The sequence below is a fragment of the Juglans microcarpa x Juglans regia genome, chromosome 1D (assembly GCF_004785595.1).
Source record: "Juglans microcarpa x Juglans regia isolate MS1-56 chromosome 1D, Jm3101_v1.0, whole genome shotgun sequence".
Classification (NCBI taxonomy): Eukaryota; Viridiplantae; Streptophyta; class Magnoliopsida; order Fagales; family Juglandaceae; genus Juglans; species Juglans microcarpa x Juglans regia.
In genome coordinates, this window is record NC_054594.1 from 45,237,079 (window position 1) to 45,261,044 (window position 23,966).

At 30.6% G+C, this 23,966-nt stretch overlaps 1 protein-coding gene across 3 annotated transcripts; it reads left to right on the top strand.

Moving 5' to 3' along the window:
- The first annotated feature begins 3,754 nt into the window (after positions 1–3,754).
- On the top strand, positions 3,755–11,735 carry LOC121262668 (lysophospholipid acyltransferase LPEAT2). 3 transcript variants are annotated; one of them, XM_041165255.1, is made up of 14 exons: positions 3,759–4,464; positions 4,772–4,952; positions 5,093–5,152; positions 5,891–6,054; positions 6,148–6,211; positions 6,382–6,450; positions 7,022–7,117; positions 7,619–7,663; positions 8,618–8,688; positions 9,228–9,294; positions 10,551–10,601; positions 10,920–11,030; positions 11,139–11,186; positions 11,376–11,735. In XM_041165255.1, the coding sequence occupies exons 1-14, from the start codon at positions 3,986–3,988 to the stop codon at positions 11,544–11,546; spliced, it is 1,677 nt and encodes a 558-aa protein (XP_041021189.1). In that variant the 5' UTR covers positions 3,759–3,985; the 3' UTR covers positions 11,547–11,735. The 3 variants fall into 3 exon arrangements, 2 of the variants coding, with proteins under 2 accessions (XP_041021196.1, XP_041021189.1); XR_005940156.1 differs by lacking the exons at positions 10,920–11,030; positions 11,139–11,186; positions 11,376–11,735 and adding an exon at positions 9,546–9,811 and having other exon boundaries at positions 3,755–4,464; positions 10,043–10,573; XM_041165262.1 differs by lacking the exons at positions 10,920–11,030; positions 11,139–11,186; positions 11,376–11,735 and adding an exon at positions 9,546–9,625 and having other exon boundaries at positions 3,755–4,464; positions 9,857–10,573.
- Positions 11,736–23,966: the final 12,231 nt, after the last annotated feature.

Below are 23,966 nucleotides of genomic sequence, written 5' to 3' on the forward strand. Positions count from 1 at the left end.
TTTAAAAAATTTAAATTATTTATTATATTTTATATAACCAAACCAGTTCTAGTCTTATTTATTCAATTGGTGGCCCATACACCATAAAGTTGGAGTTTTACATTTTCCTTCCACAAATTTATGAATCATTCCCCCATCTTCTCGCCTTGACATTTTCTATTTGTTTAGTTACAGAAACCGACCCAAAAACAGAGCATCCGCTCCCAGAAATACACATCAATGTAATTGCACCATCTTTCTCTCAAATATCTATAGATGAGATGAGTGGCAAATGCTATTATGGTGGTGAGTCGTGACAACAAGTAGAAGTAAATGAGAAACTTTAAATTATCTCGGGCTTCTTCTGTTGTGGCTTTAATATAAAGAAAATTACAAATTTTTCCGATCCAAACATTTTTTTACACTCATAAAGATCAGTTTAAGTTTAATTTAAAGAAAGATTTACTTGAGAACAAAGAAATAACCCCCCTAACATCGGGAACCTCATTTTTCTTGAATTGCAGTTCAAGCATGCATGCCATCCTATCCATCCATATCCGACAGCAACAAATTAAAAATAGTCTGGTGGAAATAACTTCGCTTATATATATTTGGCATGGAGCCAATTCAATATTTATTATTCATGCACAAGATAAGGGGCGAGAATACGTGTCTCTCATCTAACATGTTCAGTTTCAATAAACTAAATCTGAACCCAAGCTGAAATTTTTTTTTTATTTTTTTTTCTTTTTATCAGGGTGGTAAGTATGATCCCACAAAAAATGCAACCCCCTTTTTTTTTTTTCTTATGAGGTTGGTTTTTATCTTCTTCTTTTTTTTCTTTTTTTTTTTCAACCTTGTAATCGATATTTAGAGTGAAATGGCCGAAAAGTGTAAACCAGGCCCAGAATATAGAGACCAAAGTACGATGGCGGCCTCTCGTGCATTACTATAGCCCAAAAGCTCAATCACTAGAATTAATAAAAACCATTGGGTCCTCCAAGCCTAAGCCCTTTTAGATTGTCGTAAATGTAAGGTTAATGGGACAAAGAAAGACATGTTTTCCCCTCTCTTTCTCGCCTTCCCCGGACCTCCCAGATGCTGCATTCTGTAAAATGGTGCTCTCACCCTGGAGTTCAATCTATATGTTTTGAGCAGTTTATTTAGGCACCGTTTGAATGTAAAAAATATTTTATTTCATCTCATTTTATCGTTATAATTTTTTAAAATTTTTACACAAAATAAAATAAACAATTCAACTTTTTCAAATTTCAAAATAATAATAATATTAAAAAAAATATTCTAATAATATTTTATTCAACTTTCATTTCAACTCACTGTCAAAATGATACATTAGACTACGTTTTGATATTTAGATGATATGTGAATAGTAGTAACAAAATAGTGAATAATAATAAATGCGAAATTACCAAACACACCAGTATTTTTGTTCCAAGAATATGTCCGACCACCATTCACGGCTTTTCAAAAATCAATCTCTCTATTAGCATCTACTCCTGTAATAATTGATTTTTGCAACTTATTTTATTTTATTTTTCTATTTACATTTTTTAATATATTTAAATATTTTTTATAAAAATAAAAAATACATCAATACATTTTAATTTATTTTCTATAAAATAAATTAAAAAAAAGTTCCGAGCGGTCAGGTAGAGGGGACATTTGGTGGTAAACTAGTTGTTTCCTTTTCCAATTAGAGCAACACTACACCTACAGAAAATTAGTCCCGATGTTTGTCCAGAAAAGTACACTTTATCGTTTTCTTGTTCTTTTCTTTTTTTTATGTATTTTTTTTTTATCATCATAAACATTTTTTAAAAAAATAAAAAATTCCCAATATCATTAAAAAATACTTATTTAATTACTAAGTAGAAAAAAAAAAGTTTTGGAATACACTTTTGGGACGTAGAGCATTAACATTGGATTCATCATTTTTATCTTCAAAACTTGATGAAAAGTACATGTTTTTCACAATTCTAAAACATTTCTATCTATAACCTCACATTGGATTAACTATTAGATTCATCAAAATAATAATATAATATTATTTTGTTAATTATAATATTTTTAATTTATTTTTTTATATTTTACAATTACACTAATTATATGTTAATTAATAATTTAATTTGATACTTAAATTATTATTTTCCAACTTAAATATATTGTGGTTCAAAATTGAAAAATAATAATTTAAGTAAATAAAATAATAGATATAGAATGTGAATAGTGAGTCTTCTAATTTTAAGATAAAGAAAAATGTATTATAACTAAAAGCTTAATATTTGAATATATGATGAATCTAATGTCAATATTTTAAAACTAAAATTATCAAATTTTAAAGATTGGATGAGTTCAATGGTAGTGCTGGCATAGTATTTCTGTTCCAATTATTACGTGGTTTGGGTGATCGTAGAGTTTAGTTAGTACTACACATCACATTTTTTTTTATTTTTTTTCTTAAGTGATATATAGAAGATGAGTAGAAGAATTTAATTAATTTAAAAAAAAATTATAATGTGTGATATGTCGGAATGATGAGCATTAAATCCCTAGTAAATTAGTCCGTGTCATCACTGACCTGTGGCCATACATAGAGCCAAGTGGATCTTCCAGTTGCGTGACGAGCACTTCATTACACCAAGAGTTCCCAACCTGGCCGCTACCCCACCTGGCCGACTTCAAGATTAGTTAATTATGGGTCATGGCCCAAAAAATAATAATTAAGAAAAAGCCCACAATCCTATGCCTATTTCATGGTAGAGCCCATAATACTCTCTATTTTAATTTTTAGATGGAGGTTTTTATTTATTTAATTTCTAAGTAAATGTAAGCATGTTTTTTTCATGTCACTTATATAATAAATCTTGATTTATAAAATATGTGATATTATAACTTCTAAGCAAAATCAAATATATTATTTGATTAGTATTGATCTACGTTGTTGATTTATTCATTTTTTTGTTGTTGTTGCTGCTCGATGGTTTATTCGTATTAATGGTATAAAATGTGTTATATTGTATTTTTAGAATAAGCATAAATTCTCATTTTCATATAATTTTATTGTATTCCAATTCTTTAAAATCATTATCCTAACTTAATATTTAAAATAGAAGATAAATTAAAATATATTAATTTTAAGACCTAGATTTTTTAATTAATCTCAATGATATATCTATCTAAATTGCATCTCAAAACTTGGCCAAGATTTTAAGATAAGTGATTGAATTTTATGCAATAATTAGATTGGATGAGGATGAGGTGTACATTCAAGGTTTGATTCTAAAATTAATAATTTTATTTGAAGATTTTTATACCACATATTATTAATTTAATTTAATTTTAAAAATAAATTTTAAAATTTAAATCATAAATTATGTAACGTGAATAATGAGTGATATAAAGTTTCAAAAATAATGATAGAGTTACTATATTACTACTACCAATCTACTATTCTTTTTGTATTTGATTTTTTTTATAATTTTTTATTTTATTTAATGATTAAGGAAGTGAGTATTAGTAAAGTTATATATATTTTTTAATTTTTGATAGAATTATAATCTTATTACTATCTATCTACTATCCAAATGTATTTCTCCAGTTTTTTTATTTTTTTTTATCATTTTTTTTAAGTATTTTTTTAACATTTATAATTATTAAGAAAAAATTAAAATAGATGAATAATAATTAGATAGCGGCTCTATTATTATTTCTTAAAAATATCCGAGAATGAGAGAGAGAGAGAGATAGAGGAAACGAGATCCGCTCAAAGTCACGCGGCAACCATAAAACATAAAATGATGATTTTCTCGCTAACCAAACAAATAAAATCCCACCATACAGACGACACCCGTAAACCACCCCACAAGAAAAGGCACGAAACCCAAATACATCCTACCTAGCGATTCCGCTGGTACTTGTCCCCCCTCGTTACTCACTCCAGCTTACTCTGGATTCTGAACTTTCGACCCTTGAAGATCACCCAACAATGGCGGATCATGATCTCTCCTCCCCTCTCCTCCCGTCCCAGCCTTCCCATTCCCAGCACCTGACCCTCATCGTCAACGACTCCGACTTCGCCAATAATTCTAACGACAAAATCACCACCAATGACAACAATGGTAATAATCACGACGGTTTGAATTCTCACTCTCACAACAACAACAGAAAACCGTTTGACGTTATAGGGTCCAAGGGACTGGAAGTACCCGGACCGTCCACGTTGGACCCGTTCCGCAACGAAACTCTGAGGATCGTCGGTCTGTACGAGTGGGTGAAGATCGTGGTTTGCTTGCCGATTGCGGCGGTGAGGCTCGTTCTGTTCGGGGTTTGCTTGCTGCTGGGGTTTCTGGCGACGAAGGTGGCGCTGCAGGGTTGGAAGGACATCCATAATCCCCTGCCGAGGTGGAGGTCTAGGATCATGTGGGTCACTAGGATTTGTGCCAGGTGTATTCTCTTCTCTTTTGGGTAAGTTGCTTTCCTTTTCGTCTGGTTTTGAATACTTGTGATGTAGGGTTATGATTAATCCCGGTCTCGTTTGGTTGATGAGCAAATGGAGGAAAAGACTGAAAGATAGACTTTGAATTTCTATCGGATGGAAAACTCAAATTCAAAATCAACCAAGTCAAGATTTTTAACAGGCTCTGTTATGTCAAGATTACATTCGTAGTGAATTTCTTCTGGTTGTCTTATTGAAGTGATTATTGTTTTGTTTGGGTTCTTGCGTGGTAGAATTCTTCTCTCTCTGTGTGATTTTTTTTTTCGTCGCCTGCAGCTATCATTGGATAAGACGGAAAGGAAAACCTGCTCCGAGGGAGATTGCTCCGATAGTTGTATCTAATCATGTGTCATACATTGAACCTATCTTCTATTTCTATGAATTATTCCCAACCATTGTAGCAGCCGAGTCCCATGATTCCATACCATTGGTTGGAACCATTATCAGAGCGATGCAGGTAATTTCATTTCCAAAATCAGTGAACCTAAGCGTTTTACACTTGAGTTGTTAACCAAATAAACAGAAAGTATGATCAATTTAGTTCCAATGAGTTGGAAATTAATAGTTGCAATTTCTCTTATTCTTATGTGTTTTTAGGTGATATACGTCAATAGATTCTCACCGTCATCAAGGAAGCTTGCCATTAATGAAATAAAGGTAGAAAGCTTCTTTAATTTTTATGTTCTTCCTGCTATCCATTCTCTCTGATCTTGTGAATAAAACTCTAATAGTTAGTTCAGCACATCGTAAAGTTCATATTGCTTAATCAGTGTCTAAGTTGAGGTTTCTGTTATTGAAATCACTTTCTGGTATGATGGAATTGATTGCTTTTGATTCTGTTCTTTTGCAACTGTCGGATTTTAGTATTTTTTCTGTTTGCTTATGGTTTCTTTTATTTTATTTTTCTGGCTGGTTGCTTTCTCTGGTATACTTCGGTTTCACTCATCACTGATGCTTTTTATAAAAAATGAATAAATAAAGGTAATGCCTTGGTCCTCAGTTTCACTCATTGCTGTTGCTTTATATTAGAAATGAATTAGGTGATGGCTTGGCCGCCTGAAGAACTTACTTTTAGTATCTCTTGAATGTGAATCTTGTACCCGTGTGAGATTCCCGAGTCGATGCACTGTATTTTTTCTGTCTATGCTGTAGATTGTATTGCATTTGACCATTTGATGTATGCCTTCCTAGTGAAACTGATGGGCCATTTTTATTATCAATATTGCTTTGCTCTGAAATGTTTTCAGAAACCCTATAAACTTAGCACAAGGTATAATGCATACCAAACCTGAGTTAATAATCTTTTTAAGGTTGCTTTAGGAATAACATGCAAATGATTTTATCAATTTATAAGCTATTTGATACAGAAATGTGCTTTCAAGGATCTGAATACAGAGAAAGGCTTCTTGCGATAGATTTCCCCGATTACTATTATTTCCCGAGGGTACCACAACTAATGGAAGGGTCCTCATCTCATTCCAACTTGGTGCATTCATCCCAGGATACCCAATCCAACCCGTGGTTGTCCGCTATCCTCACATACACTTTGACCAATCATGGTGGGCACTTATCTTATATGGAATTTCATTTTGGTGCTGTCACAAATGGAATCTTACTAGCTTTGCATAATATGGTATGTCATTTCCATGTAGGGGGAATATCTCTTTGGCAAAGCTTATGTTTAGAATGTTCACGCAGTTTCACAATTTTATGGAGGTATGCTGTTCTGCTGGAATTGAAGTCTTGGTTTCTACATTTCCTTGTTTTGAAAACTCTGTGGATTTTTGCTTATAAAAAAACTCTATCGATTTGAAATTAATTTGAGACATTTATGTTTTTAGTTTTACCTATAAAAAAAATTGAGATATTTATTTTTACATGAACAGGTGGAATACCTTCCTATAGTTCCACCTGGCACTAATGGAAAAGAAATTGCTATTCACTTGGCTCAGAAGGTGAGCTGCAACTTGTAATTAATTTATTTAGGCGTTAATTTTGAACTGTCAAATATATTTGGTAGTCTAACAATTCTAGTAAGGCAGCACAGTAGTATATGCTTACATTTTTTTTTTTTTTTGGCTTATCAAGTATATTTTCCTTACTAGAATTTGTAAATGTTTTGAACTTCTTGTTCGAGTGAAGGGCTTTCAGGTTCTCAAAGCATGTTTGATTTGCTATTATATTTTCTTTGATATTTTTTAAGGTTTTAGCCAAATTGTTCTTATTAGTTCCTTTACCTTAACTGAACAAACTCATTCTCAGATTTATCACTCGTAAATTCATTAGAGGATATTTTCCCGCACTAATTTTTTGTGCATAGTACTTTCACATTTGAATTGAAAATACATTAGCTAGATATCTATTTTTTTCTAGCTCTAAGTCATTAATTGTAGGAAATGAATGTGTACGTGCCAGTTATGAATTTTTGTGGATTTGTAGGAAAGTTCTCCTATATGTGTTTTTTTTCCCCCATTTTTCCATTACCTGTAGATTATCAGTAACAATCAACCATATGGATGTATGCAGACTAGCCATGCTATTGCAACTGCACTTAATGTTGCACAAACGTCTCATTCCTACGGGGACTTAATGCTTCTAACGAAAGTGTTGGAGTCGAGACAGGTTTGAATTTCTTGCCTAATATTTACGTCCATTACAATCTATCTAGCATATAGGTGCCTTTATGATCTTAATATTTGTTCTTTGCCCAACAATTGGGAAGTGATTGATTTGGGCTAAATATCATACCTATGATCATAAATGAACTTTAAATTTGAACTGCACTTCAAATCTGAAATTTGGCTAGGCAACGACAAGTCATGAAATGTTTTCTGTCATATTGGCATATGACTAAACAAAAGCCTCATTCCCACTCCCTGGGATTTGACTGCCCAAATCATTCTTTCACCCTGCTCCACCAGATATATCCTCTAAATCATTGACAATTATGTTGTTCACTGCTGTGACATTAATGTTGGCCTCTCCACTATACATTGATGACACTTGTTTGCTTTAATATTTTAATGGGTTTCATAATATTTCTGATCGAATTTTAAAGCTTCAAGTGGTGGAACTCAACAATTGTAGTGTTTGGTACTCATGTCGGTATCATACTATTTGCAGGAATATCCTTCGAGTTATATGGTTGAAATGGCTAGGGTGGAATCGGTGAGTCCTTACACCCAAACGCCTCCCTGCAAATCCTTTCTTGTACATTATAAGTTTAGGATTCTTTATAAAGGTTTCCCTTTGCTTACTTGGTCAAAGTATGTTTTCCTTTTTTATTTCTCCCTGATAATTGGTCTCATGAAGACAACATTTTTGTTTGTGTGCACTCTCAAAATTGTGGCTGATAATACATACTGCTCTGATTCATCTGTTCCCTTATATCACTATTCATATTGAGTGAGTTTACTTGAAACAGTACCTTCTTTGATCCCTTTCGTCATGACACAAGACCTGCTTATCAGTCTTTTGTTATATAATGTGCATTAAGTGTACAAGTACACTATGATTAGTTACTTGTAGTTGCTGCCTGTGCTAGAACTCACAGAAGGCCAGTCTTTTATAAGAATGTTCTTTTAATAAGTGAGAAGAATTTCATTGAAAGGTGCTTTCCAAACACGTCTTTTATAAAAATATTAATCAGTATTGCTTAGGTGTGAGAAAAGGTTCCTACTTATTAAAAAAAAAAAAAAGGTTCCTACTTGCCTAGTTGCCTCAATGGTGTATTTGGGGGGAAATGAATGATAGAAGATACCTATAAAAAAATGATAGAAGCTTTTCAGGACCAAAAATAAATGATGGAGGAACTCAGGACTTTCCTTTTCAGTACTTTCCTCCTTTGGATAGTTTCTACGGACTTTAATTAGCTTAATTTTCATGATTATCTCGTATCTCTCTCTTTTCAGGCATACATCTTTCTTGTAGACAACCTGTGTACTTGGATTGCACCTCTAGTGATTTTTGTATTACTTATCAACAAAATAAACTATTTCACTGTGATTACTTGCTTTATTGCTTATCCCATATATAACCGTTGAGTTGATTGTATATAGTTTTTTTCAGAGCACTTGCCTGATTTGAAGGAAAAATAAATAATGTCATTCTCTTGCTTTGCAGTTGTTTCGTATAAGCAGCTTGGAAGCTGTAGGTTTTCTGGATAAATTTCTGTCGATGAATCCAAACCCAGGGTATAGTTCACGCATTTTCTTACAAATAAACGGAATGTTTTTTTTTTTCAATGGTATCTATAAGTTGTGTTGTTTTTGCTTTTAAGCTATCATGGTGAATAGTTTGTATGGGTTGAATTTGTTGACTTTGATGCCATCTTTTGTATTCTGGTGTCAATTCGAATATTTGAGTGTTTATATCATTACACATTATCAACATGTGCACAGAACATTAACTAGACTGAGTGTGTATGCCTTAGGAAGTGCAGAATCATATTGCTTATGATAGTTTTTTTAACTTTTCATTTTCTAAAGCCTTTTGTTTCCTATGTATCAATTCTTTAATATGCACATAAATTAGTTTTTTTGCTAGGTAATTTGCACATAATTAATAAACCGACAATATCTTTATGTTAACTGTCATAAATCATGACTCATAAAATGCATGCTTACATACTGTATTTTAAGTGCCACCCAAAGTATTTCAAATGCAAGAAAATAATTTAATTTTATATTTTCAGATAACCAATTACTTTCTCACAATTTAATCGTTTTTGCAGTGGTCGTGTTCAATTCCACGACTTCTTGAGTGTTCTAAGACTAAAGGCTTGTACCCTTTCTGAAGAGGTTAGTGCCCAAATAACACTTTCATCTGTAACAAGGAAGTGTTTAGACTAGATCATTTGGATCCATGATTATTTCACTTTCTTGCAATTGGAACTCTGGAATGATGTTCAAAGCAAAATTCTTACATGTGAAAATGGATTGGCAGATTTCATGGATTGATGCTTCTACATGCCACATTGTTCTATAAAATTATTTTCTTTAGAATCATTATCTTCTGCTATGGCTTCTAATACCAGCCACTCCTTCCATAGGTGGTGGTCAGTAGATTCCCAATTGATCTTCCATTGGTGACTGCTTAGGGTTTCCCCCCACACTCTTCTCCCTTGACTACATAACTTAAGGATCAATCTTTTCCTGGTTGATGTTATTGTATTATAGCATTGTTAGAATGTTTTTTCTTTAGCTCGAACCAATATGCTTTGTGGTGAGATAGAAATAAGTATAATGAAACATGCAGGAGCAAATGCCAGTTTCTGGCAAGGATAGAACCCCTAGGGGTTGGTTCAAGTGGTAAGAGGTTTGATCTTAGGGTTTCCCCCCCACACTCTTCTCCCTTGACTACATAACTTAAGGATCAATCTTTTCCCGGTTGATGTTATTGTATTATAGCATTGTTAGAATGTTTTTTCTTTAGCTCGAACCAATATGCTCTGTGGTGAGATAGAAATAAGTCTAATGAAACATGCAGGAGCAGATGCCAGTTTCTGGCAAGGATAGAACCCCTAGGGGTTGGTTCAAGTGGTAAGAGGTTTGATCTTGGTGGTATGCTCCCTCCAAGTCTAATTTCGAACCCTTGGGTGCAGACAATTTCTAATGGCCATCCCTTGTATTACCCAAAGTGCACTTGAGAGAGACTCTTTGTCGAGTGCCTGTGCACCCCTGGAATTAGTCGGAACTTTGTTCCGGACACCCGGTGCCAATAATAAAAAAGAAGTTTCTGGCAAGGATAGAAGGTGTTTACCTTGGTAGGAAAAAACTTATCAAATATTAGTGTATATATTCAATTTTATTTCTTGTTCTATTGTAAATAGTAAAAGAATAAAAAAATTATTGTTAGCCTTATTGAACAATAAATTGTCTCTTTGAACCGCACTGATTCTTGATGGTTTATACAACTCAACTAAACACAAGCCTTAATCACAAGTAATTGGGGTCAGCTAGAAGAACCCTTTTCCACAAAAATTTCCTCGTCCTTGATAAAAATTGTTTTACCTGTTTCCATTTTTCTTGTAAACTGAATTAATTCTGGATTATAGATATTTGCATTTGTTGATGTGGAGAAGAGTGGAACGATCACATTCAAGCAGGTAATTCTCCGCCATCACTCTCTCTCTCAACCCATCACTTGTTTCTCGTTTGGTGTCCTATGCAAGCAGAGCTAGGTTCAGACATGCATATCAACGTAGCAACCATGTTTTTGGGTCTAGGTTCTTCTGAACTTTTTTTTCTTAAGCTGTTGTTAAGTTGTTTCTCTATGCCACTAGTGCGTATTTAATAATTCCCAGAGGCCATAAAAGTGAGTAGTATCTTTTGCTCTCGTTTGTGTTGAAGCCTCTAGCATTGCAAACTTATGCTTATTGTCACGCTATTTGAGTTGTTGTGATTCTATTATCTATTCCGTGCAGTTCTTATTTGGATCAGCACATGTCATGAAGCAGCCATTATTCAGGCAAGCTTGCGAGTTAGCCTTTGCTGAATGCAAGGCTGGAGGACATGATTACATATTAGAACACGAAGTATATTGCTCTTTCCTTCTTTTTTTCTTACTTATTTCACCTTCCCTACCTATGTTTAATTGACATCTGTCTTGTATGTTCTCGGTTTCTAATTGCCGTTTGGATCAGTTGGGAGATTCTCTTAGACCTGCAATTCCAGACTTGAATGCAGATGAGGTGAATAATATACCATCTATCCATGTTATAATTAGCCTATATTTTCTTTGGTTTGCTTCCTTTTCTTCTTTTATGATATCATGTCTATTAAATATATTGACGTGAAATATGCTTCCATTGTCTACATAAAATAGCTCCAGTTGTCATTTGTAACATGACCTGAATTTGGTAATGCTGGTTAACTTGCAGATCCATGGGCTGTTCAATTTATTTGATTTTGATAATGATGGGAAAATCAGTAAGGATGATTTTGACTCCTGCCTAAGAGAGAATCCTCTGTTGATAGCACTTTTCTTACCTCGTTTGCTGCAAAAGGGCTTTTCAGAAGCTGGTGATAGACTGCCGGAGGAGATAGTGTGATGAATGAGTTTTACATGCTCTTGTATTTTAGATCTTTTACCGCCGTAATTGTTGGCTCTTGTTTTGGGTAGAATCAGAGAGGGGAAGGAGGCATGGGACCAAAACCTCCTAGAGTTTGTCTGAATTTTAAAGCTTAGAGTGAGATACAAATAGACAGATTAAATAAGTGCCATGGCATTTATTAAGTAATTTTTTTTCTAAGCAAGCATAGATAAACCAAGCGGTTACAAGATACTAGATTCAGTGAGGTGGAAATCTCCAACAATCATCCTAAAACAAGCAAATGCAACGCAAGAGAAATAAAAAAAAAAAAAAAAAAGAGGGATTTGGAGCTAAAAATTTAGCTCCTACCCATTTTCCGCTAAGAGGAAGTTGCTTGAAGTGGTTTTTGCATTGTCTGATAAATAGACTATAAAACTACTAAAAGTTGCAGTGGATTGTTGTGTTCTGCATTTTGCTGGTCTAGACTAATTGAATGAGACTTTTACGACTATTTTATCTTTTTTTTGGTTAGGGAAAACAGGAACATAGGGAAGTAGCAACTGGAAAATGAGTGGATACGTCGGCATATATATTTATCCAAAAAAAAAAAAAAAGATGGGTCGATATGCCGGCATAGGACAGTTATTGGCGGTGGAGGCGTGTGTAGCACACGCATCACTTTTGGAAAGAAGGAAAAGGTCGGATCTAAAAGACTCAAAGCCTCTGATCCCGATGGTGCTACCTGTGGCGGCAGCAGACTCTCCACGATGCAGGAGGCTCACAAGCATTGTGAGTCTCGCATGAGATGCACACGCCGCTTGTTTGGTCAAATAAGGTTCTTGAAAGCCTAGAGTCTTTTATTCCTTCCTGCTTCTCCTGAGTCTTGACCATACAGAAAACTAACAACATATAGATGTGACTGGACTCGCCAGAGATTGCCTGATATAGTTGTACTCCAATGCGTTATATTATTACGAAGAAAACACAGCCAAATTATGAAATGTATATTTATATTTACTATAAAGCTGGAAGGTATTTGTGGGCATGAGAGAGAGGGATGCTATAAAACTTAAAAGTGGAAAGAAAGAGCTGAAAGAGGAATCATGTACTTTAGGTTGAGTACTTCGGCCAATATCCATCCTTGGATTCAAAGTACGTAGAGAATCTGCTTTTGTGAAGATGTTTGTTTGGCAAGTCTTGGTAATTACAGTATGTAGAAAATGAAGCCAAACAATTAAATACTGACGTCATATTATGTTAAATGTGGGATTCATCTATTTTAGCCCAAGGATTTTTCCTATAAAACTGAGTATCGAATTTGAATAATGACATCATACCCCGGATGGTAGGCCAAGTCAATTAGCATTGCTGTCCCGAACCTTTAGCCTACTAGCTATTATAGATTTGGCCCATTTAGGTTTGAGTAAGTAGGCCTCTATTTGATGGAGAAATTCCAAAGGCATGGGTAGTTGGAAAAAACATATTAGGTCTCACTGTTATAGCTGTGTTGTGGTGTCGAGCATTACCTTTTAGCATTGATGAGTCATATGTAAGATAGCATGGTTGCATCATGATATGGTCGTGAAATTGGTGGAAGACAACATATATATGTGTGTGTGTGTCTTTATCATTGCCAGGTATGGCTAATTATGCTCCAACTGGGAACAAATATAAGGTAGCTGATTCCAGCTGCCTATGATGTGCTCATGTATAATGAAGATACACCTTTATTAAGGTGTCTCAGAGTAAGGAGTCTAGCTACCAGAGCAAAATTAAAAATCAATAAATATTGATCTACAACTAAAATTAATTTTCAATTTCATCATCGACGTTAATGTAAATAATATTAATTCATGCCCGTATGAATTAAGCCAATAAATCATGACCACCTAAAAGACAACATCATAGCCAAGAGCCTAATGACATATGGCCCGATTTTCCGAATATAAACTATGAGTTCGAAATTTCCACCCCTTTAAAAAAAAAAAAAAAAAGTCTTATTATTGCCAGTACTCTTTTGTTTTAATGATTTGAAAAGATGATGTGTATGAACGGCCTTTTTATCCCCCTTTTTCTTTCATTTTTCACTTATTTTGCATCAAAATTTTGGTAAGTTTGTATTTTACAGTACTCTTAATGTATTCCATTTTTTTTTCTTTTTAAGAAGTTACACCATCAAGTACTACTAAAACTAGTAATTAACAACTTAAAACTATCAGATTTTAATAATTTGAACTGAGTTAAGATTTGAACGTAATTAATAGCAATACTAGGAGTACACACACACACACACACACACACACTATATTTGATCATGTCAACATATTTTTCATCTATATCAAAATACAAACCGAACCTTTGTCCAAGCTAAAGAAACAAACCATGCATATACAGAATGCAAAAAACATGCTTCAGGCCGTACGTGGCCGTGCCCTCGTTTTCAACTTCTCGAGTCATAACTATTTCTTTCTTCGAGTATTATGACATCTCTCTGCGAGTGCATGCATGTGTGCAAGAGTACTCAGAGACCATCAAATTCTAACTACTTATAATATATATACCCCCACGTGAATTACTTATATCGATCTTTTCATCTACCTTTGGTCTTTTGTATTAATTAAATATTAGTGTATTTACTATTTTCTCCTCATGATATGCATGCATGAATATTGGAGTCTAGAAATGGAAACTTTTTATATGGAGTTTAGAGAGAATTAATCATCGCTCAAATAAGCAGCTAGCTTTGTAGTCGAATCGATCTACCATGCATGTAACAATTCAAATAAAAGAAATTCAAATGGTATTTAATTATATTTATTCTGATCATGTAGGTTATAACGAGGTAATCATAATCAAAATATCTCTAGCTGTAGTAGTACTCGGACAGTTTGACAACATCAATCCCATTAGATTATTGTTTTCTTTCTTTCATGGATTCCGTTTGACAATACAATTGTTATCTTTTCAGATATTCTTATATATTTTATTTTTAAATATTTAAATTTTTTATCTAATTATTATCTAATTATTATAACTTTTATAAACTCTCAAATAAAACACAAAAAATAATACAATTTTTTTAATTTTCGAAACAAAAATTATATTTAAATATTTTTTTTAATTTATAATATTTTTTCTCTTTCATTTTTCAAAAATTGATAAAATGTCTTAATTCAAACGATTTCACTATCACTTACATATATACTGAGATATTCTAACTATTCAAATAGCTAAAAATATGGTTAAGCGAGTCAAAAGTCTTTTGTGTCTTTGGGATTGATCTTGTTCTTAATTTGTTTGGGAAAATTTTGAAACGAGCAAATTAATCAACTTTTATATAAATATATATATATATATATATATATCTACTATATATACAAACATGAATGTTGGATGAATAGTATTTTTGTCTAACATTTTCTTTTCGATTTTGCCCCTACTTGTATTTCTTTTCCCCTTCTGTCCCTCATCTCTGTTGCCTGTTGTTAGGTTTTTGATGTCTTTGCCCTTATGTTTTCATTTTTTACTGTTTTCTTATGTCACTGTCATTTTTAACCTTGTGTTTTAATCGCATCTTTATGCTTTTGCCCCTTTCTTGTTATTGTTTCTCACAAATGTCAGGCATCGCATGCACCAAATGGTTATATTTGTAAAATCAAATTTTCTTTATGAAAATATCCCTATGTAGGTTATTTTTACCGCTTGCCGCTTCGTATAAAAGATTTCATCTTCCTCAATTTACAATGTTTGCAAATCTACTTCTTTACTCAAAAAATCCAGACCAAAGGAGGGGGGTTGGAGCTTCGGCTCCTCCCTCTCTATTCTCTCTAATTTTTTCTTTTATTTTTTTTCTGATTTTGTGTGTTTTTTCTTTCAAAGTAGGGCGAAATACCAATATGTTGTTCTATGGAGTCTATCGACTACTATACGTCCCATCGCAAGATTCTCAAAGCGTCAATTCTTTATACGTGTAAAAAATCTTATCGAACGAAGCAGCGCGTGAGCCGCATGCGCTGTCCAAAGTGCGCGCATGACATCCATGCGTCACCGCAAGGGAAACTCTATCGTTGCCACACGCATCATTTTTGGGACCAGGGCCTATATCAAAAACTTTATGTGTAGTCATTTTTACATACTCTTTGCGCACTTCGATATGATTGATTGCGTCATTTTTTTTAATATAAAATAACTGTTTTAGTCAATCACATAAGTAGAGTACACAATGAGTATATAAAAGTAACTATATATAGCAGAACTATATATATATATATATATATATATATATTTTAAATATTTTACGTGTTCAAACGAGACTTAAATCTTTATGGGGGTGGGTCTTGGGGGTCTCATGATGTTGGTGTCGGCTACTACTTCAGCATGCATGCATATAAGTTGCCACACTTTCAATGATCGCAAAGGAGACCGATCCGGTACATGATAGATCTCTTCCTATCTAGCTAGATATATAAAGGAAACAAACAGGCAAAATCATACAAGTACAAGGAAAATGATCGATCGGGTACTAATTTGTTTGAATTGTGAGAGGGAAGTTGCACGAGTTTGTGTTTAATCTAATTACATTAAACACGAAATAACTAAATCGATCTAGAAAATTAGTTCGGTTCTAATTCTAATTACATTAATTACGTGACACGACTTCCTCAACTATATATGTATAATTTCTTGATTAATAATATACGTATAACTAATTAAATTAGATTTTCAACACACTCTTTTAATTACCTCTCTCCTTTTGTTTTTTCTTTCCGTAAAAGTAGTTCAAAGTAAGTAATAATGCCTTATCTCCCTATCTAAATACAGGTGGACGATAGTGGATCCAACTATATATCATGCGTATATAGTTGGTCATGACTCAACTACTAATTATTATGCATTATTTTGATACTGAAATCAGATGAAATAATAAATTTATAAATAGTAGTAAAATAATTTATAAATAATAGTAAAATAATTTGAGTTAAGATGTTTTATGAGGCTCTTACAAATTAGATAGAAAAAATTAAATACAAGTATTATAAAATTAAAATATAATTTATATTTTAGAGTTTGAAAAAATTAAATTATTTTTTATATTTTATTTAGAAATTTAGAAAAATTATAATGATTAAGGGCTCGTTTAGGAAGTGAGATGAGATAAAAATTTTGTGAATAGTAGTGAGACAATTTGAGTTCAGTATTTTTTGAATTTTGAGAAATAAGAGAGAAAAATTTGAATATAAAATATTATAAAGTTATAATATTGTTATAATATTATTTTTGTTTGAAAATTTGAAAAAGTTAAATTATTTTTATTTTTTGTTCTAAAATTTGGAAAAGTTGTATTGATTAGTTTGTAAATTTTGTATTTGACTTATGTTTAGGAAATAGATGTAATGAAATAAAATAAGAATTTTGGGATAAAGTCTATTTCTAAGAGTACTCTCATTGGATTAGCTAAAAGCTAAATCCATTGAAAATTTATCTATTAGAGAGCAAAATATACTCACAATGGATTAGCTAAATTTTAAATATTTGAAATTTAACTACAGTGACTTTTAAAAGTTTTTTTCAAATTTGAAGGTTACTGTACATACATCAAATACATATTTTATTAATTATTTCTCTCTCTTTCTTTCTATCACATATTTTATCATAATTGATATATTAATTTGAGTTAGTGATATATTAATTTAATAAGAATATGATTATTAATTAATATATAATAGGTAGAATAGTAAAATATGATAAAAAAAATTAAATATTTTTAAAATTATTAGTTATTCATTACTATATAATGAATAAATGTATAATCTAATGTAGAGATTTGATGTGAATAACTAAAATTAAATTCATCTTATATTATTTTATTGTTATGTAATGAAAAAATAGTTATTCCAATATGAAAATTTATGTTAATGGAATAATTAAAAATTAAATTTTTCTTACATTCATAAAAATATTTTTTAATTTTGACTAATTAAATGAGAGTGCTCTAAACAAGCTCTAACTAATAATTAGATAAAAAAAAGTTAAAATTTTTGAATTAAAAAATATGTATTTGAGTAGTATTTAATTATTGAAATGTGATGAAATGTTCCAAATGCGCTTAATTTATTTATTTTTTATTTGTCTTCAACTCTAATATATAAATATATATATATATATATATATTTATATTTATATGAAAGTTAATGGCACAGTACGTGGGAAAGTGATTTGATGGGAGTGATTTAATACTTTAATAATATCAGGACGGGACATCATCAGACCGGCGACAAGACAATTGACAGTGTCAGGAGACATGGAGAATGGTAATCCGTATTATATTTTTATATTATATTTTATATATTTTTAAATTTTTAAAAAAATATATATATAAATTTATTAACAATTCCTTTCTTAATCATCAACTAAAAAACAATACATCGATTATGGATTAAAATAATATTTTTATTATATATATAATTTTTCTATACATCATTTTTATATACTATACATTATATTTATTTTTATTTATTTTTTATTTTTTATAATTTTATTGATTTGATTTTTTAAACTAATTAAATTTCTTTTATTTATCATTTATATATTACATATTTATTAAAAGATTAAAATAAAAAAATTATATATTATATATAATATAAATATAATTTTTCATATATATATATATGTATACTCGCGCGCGCGCACACATACCAATGGCATCGCCCAGTTGTTGGGCTTTCGTTGTGTGGTTCATATCGACCGTCAACTTTAATACCAGCCAGTAAGATATCTAAGATAGTCTACCTAGCTAGCTAGCTAGGTTTTCATTACGGATAAATACACGTGGAAAATGCCTTTCGGCAGATGATTTTACATGTTTTGGTACAATGCTATTTAAAGAATTTTACACTATACATAATTTATATAACATAATTTAGTTCATAAGATTAAATTTTAAAATTTCAAATTAAATTACGTGACATAAATAACATATGGTATAAATGCCTTCAAATATAATTATTCTTTGGTATATATAATCTCATCACGTGAAAAAAAACTCTCACAGGTTGTTTGTAAGACGATATCTCATCTCATATAAAAAATCTTTCTTAATTTTTTTTTTAAATATCATTTAAACACAAATAATTTTTAATTTCAAATTTTTATTTAATCATTACCTAATTATTATATCTTTACAAAACTTTCAAACAAAACACATAAAATAATACTTCTTTTTCAAATTTCAAAACAAAATGATATTAAAAAATATATTCTAACAATATTTTAACTTTATAATATTTTTATTCAATTTGTTCTCTCATTTCTCAAAATTAAATAAAATATCTTAATTCAAATTATTTCACTATTATTCAAAAAATTCTCATCTCATCTTATTTTTCAAACAAGCCCACTTGGTTTGAACAGTGAGTCGAGATGAAATGAGTTGATATAGTTTGTGAATAGTAATGGAGTATTTTAATTGAAATAAGATAAGTTAAAAATTGTTTGAGTTAAAATATTTTATGAGATTTTAGAAAATGAAAAAGATAAAGTTGAATAAAAATATTATAAAGTTAAATATTGTTAAAATATGATTTTTTTTAATATAATTTTTGTTTTAAAACTTGAAAAAATTGAATTGTTTTTTTTTTTTTTAGAAGTTTAGGAAAATTGTAATAATTATGTTATGATTAGATAAAAAAGTTGAATATTTGAAATTGAAAAATATTTGTATTTGTGATGTTTTGATATTGAGACAAGATAAAATAGGATAAGATGGAAGTATGTCCCAAATCAGACTAGGACTTTGTTTGGGTAATGGAGTATTCTCACTACTATTCATTATTTTATTACTACTTTTTACTTATTTTTTATTAATTTTGATTACTATCCACTGCTATTCAATATTTTATGATTAATTTTTTATTATTAGTTACAAAATAGGTGTGATCATTTCATTACCTAAACACAACCTAAATCTTTATAAAATAGAAGGATGTTACATTTGAATAATTATGGAACTGGGCACATGACTCTATTGTATCAAATAACCTAACAACATGTCTTGAAGTTTTACTTGGGTTGGCATGTAATCTGGATTTTTCTTTGTATGTATCAATCACAGCTATAACTTCGATTATCTTACTAAACATTTTTTTTTGTAAGCAATATTCATTACATAGTAGAAAAAACTAAGTACATAGGGCTCCAGTTTAAGGGCAGGTTTTGGGGTGAGATGAGAATTTTATGTTTTGTTTGATAGTTTAAAATATTGTGTTTTAATATTATTATTGTATTGGGATTTGAAAAATGTGAATTGAGATTTGAAAAAGTTGAATTGTTTATTATATTTTGTATGAGGATTTGAAAAATGTGTAATGATGAAATTAGATGAGATGAGAATTTTGTGTCTCATCCCATCCCTCAAACCTGCGACAAAACATTAAGAAAAAATCTAAAAACTATAAGCTACATGTTATGGCCATGAAAGGGAGGGTTTTTGCCATTGTGGAATTTCAGAATACTTGAGGGATCCCAATGAGGGGTAAGCTTCCATATGCTTGTTTCGAGATTGTCTATTGTGTAAAGTTATGTGTACATCGATTTTGTGATGGATATATTTTTTTTTCACAATTCTTGAAAATTACGAAGTAAAAATTGGATGTCTCTAGTGATAGAAAACATTATCCAATATGTTGCTACTTTTTCTTCTGTGATAGAAAACATTATCTCCTTCGATGATGATATTTGTAATGTTTCTTTGTCTTGCTTCTTGAATTGCCATTAATGCTGTTGTAGCTTCTCCCACATTTAGGTTTATGTTGTATATATGGTCTGAGCAAAGATTGATACACCATTTTCATTTCTGCATATGGCAGCAATAATGCTACCATTTTTTCTCACTACTACATCAAAAGACAGAGAAAAAAAACCATCTGGTGGAGGTTGACATTTTTTGTTCATGTTCACAGATTTTTTTCATTCTATGCATTCCTATGTTCTTTGAAAACCTTGATGACACTTGACACAAATAAGTGTGGAGTTGGACATGAAGAGTTGTGGATGACCTGATTCCTAAGAAATCAGATGTTGTCCATGGCAAGAGCAGCAACAAGTTAAAAGGAGTGGACCTCTTATTCTGGTATGTGAATACAGTATACTAGTTTATGGATTAAGAATGATGGATATCCAATTATGGATGAGTTGACTTGCAAAGTTCATGATATTTAGGCTTCGTTTGGCAATACAATTCATCTCAACTCATCATTACAACTTTTTCAAATTCTAACATAAAATATAATAAACAATTCAATTTTTTCAAATCCAAAAATAATAATAATAATAATAAATAATATTCTAATAATATTTTATCAACTCAACTCAACTCATTTCAACATCCAAACGCACTCTTAATGGCCAACTAGAATTCCTCCAGACGACCTTTGAGAAGATGCAATTAAGAAATAAATGAAGAAGGTTTTCTTCTTTTGCATTACAAAGAGGACAGAGAATGTAATCTTCTTCTAAATGTATAACTCTTTTGAGCAAGCCTCTAGTGGGGAGTATGATATGAGCTACTTTCCAAAGAAAGAATTTAACTCAATCCTGCGTTTTGAGTAAAGGTACAAATCGGTCGGTTCGGTGATGGACCATCATTTTCCTGGACTGGATCAGACTGAACACTCATAGGGACTGGATTGGATCCGGTTTGGTCCGGCCTAGTTATTTATTTATTTATTTTAAAATGAATTAATAAAAAGATTTATTTAAAATTCTAAATCAAAATTAAATGACTTGTTAATGTGGATTATATAACTAACTCAATGAAAAAAATATTTTATATGGTCAATAATATTAAATTAGATAAAAATTACATTATTATTTTATATAATTACTATATAATTAGTTAATTGATATTATATATTAGTTAATTGATAGAATATTAACAAGTGTTAATAACATATTTAAAATTTTATATTATTAACGGTGATAGGTTAGATGAAAATTACATAATAAATTATACAATGATTATATAAAAATATGTTTTTTATTTTTATTTTTCATTCGGTCCAGTCCGGAATTTTTTCGGGATGGAAAAACTCCAGATTGGGACCGAACTGAAAATTTTTGGTCCACTAAAACATGGATCGAGACTGGTCTCGATCTTGGTCATGCTGATTTATCCAGTTTGGATTGATCGTCTGTCATCCCTAATTTTGAGTTTCCAAAGAGATTTCTAATTATTTTAATTATAGATAAGAGGAGTCTTAGGGTGCGTTTGGTTACCAAACTCACCTCAACTCATCTCAACTCATCATTATAACTTTTTCAAATTCCAATATAAAATATAATAAATAATTCAACTTTTTCAAATTTAAAAATAATAATAATATTAAAAAATAATATTCTAACAATATTTTATTATCATAACTCAACTCAACTCAACTCACTTCAACATCCACACACATCCTAAGTCTACTCAGAACAGTATCAGCTGATTTAACAAAAAATGAACCTGAAGAGCGGTGAAACCACTTGATCTCATCATTTTTTATAAATAGAAAGATGAATTTTTTAGATAATTTCACTAGAATTAGTGATGAAGAGCGTTTGAAGGAGAATGATGTTGCCCTCCAGATTATGATCCATTGATCTTGGTTCTAAACAGATTTGAGTTAGAGGTAACCATGGCCCGATGGCCTAAAGGAAATGCTGACGGCAGCGGGGATCGAGAAAAATACATAAATCAGAGCCGTGAGCTTGCAAGTTGTAATTGTAAGATTGTATTTGAATGTTAAAGTGATTTAAGTTGAGATAATAAAATATTATTTTTTAATATTATTATTATTTTAAGATTTAAAAAAATTAAATTTTTTATTATATTTTATATTAAAATTAAAAAAAATTATAATAATAAATTAAAATGAACTGAGAGTAATTAAAGATCTAGACAACAAATGCCGAGGTCCAATCTGGGTCGTAGGATGAGATCTCAATGAAATGAAATATAATTTAAAAGAGAGAGAAAAAATGAGAGTGCACGCCAAAAGTGGTCCCCCTCGGGGGCGCACCCAAAACTCTAGTCTAACCTGGGAGAGCGAGCGAGCATCAAACCCACGCCCAATTACTCCACACACTTGTTACATCAGAGATATCGACCCGACGACAACATCGATGTGGTCACGTGTACGAAGGTTTTTAGGACATCTTTAAAAAATATTTGGAACGAGATAATATGAAAATTTTATAAATAATAAAGTATAATTTTTTAAAATTATTTTATTTTAAAATTTTAAAAAAGTTGAATTATTATTATTTTATTTAAGGGCATTTTTAAAGTAAAGCCTTTTCACGAGAGTTATATTTGAATGATATTTGAGAATGAAATGAGATTAGATAATATGAAATTAGATAATATGTAAATTTTTTCCAAACATTCCTTAAATGTCAAGTGGAAACTGATAATATTAGATGATAATTCTATAAATATTAATGAAATATTATGTAAAAAATAGTGAAATAATTTAAATTAAGATATTTTATTAGATTTCAAAAAATGAGAGAAAAAATTGAATAAAAATATTATTATAATATAGTTTTTATCTAATAATATTTTTATTTTGAGATTTAAAAAAATTGAATTATTTATTGTGTTTTATTTATAAGTTTATAAAAATTGTAATGATTATGTAATGATTGTATAAAAAAATTAAAATTTTAAAATTGAAAAGTATTGTATTTGAATAATATTTGAAAGTAAATGGGATTAGATGAGTTGAAATAGCTATCAGACAAGACCTATGAGTCTAAAATGAGAGTATTGCTATTTTAAAATTTTTATACCGCACACTGTTTATATATCTAATTTGATTTGAAATATAAATTTAAAATATGAATATTACAAATCAAATATTATTGTTTAAGTGATATGAATGGTATGCTAGCGAATACACTAACTTGAAAATATAATAATTCAAAATAAAATAATAATTTTTTATATGTTAGTTTGGATTAATATTGCACTAACCATATGTTATGATTTAGGAAAGTAATAACCGCATGCGTGCAATACCATAAAAAAGAAGTAAACTAAGCACAAGTCATTTAATACATGCATAAGTTAATATTGTTTTTTAATCTTTATAATTTTAATATGTAAATGAAAAAGAGGACAAAATAATCCACTTTACTACCTCAAACGTCAAATATTCAACAGATGTAGGTAGAATTTCTTCCTTAAAATAGAGTCCGCGAGGGGCTTCTAACTAAGTTTTAGTTTGGATTCAGAGATGATTTTAGATAAGTTGAATAAAATATTAATTTTTAATAATAATAATATTATATTTTATGTAAAAATTTGAGAAATTTATAATAATAAAATAAAATAAGTTCAGATGAATTTTCAATTCAAATCAGACTAATGATTGATTTGGATTTAGAGATGAGTTGAGA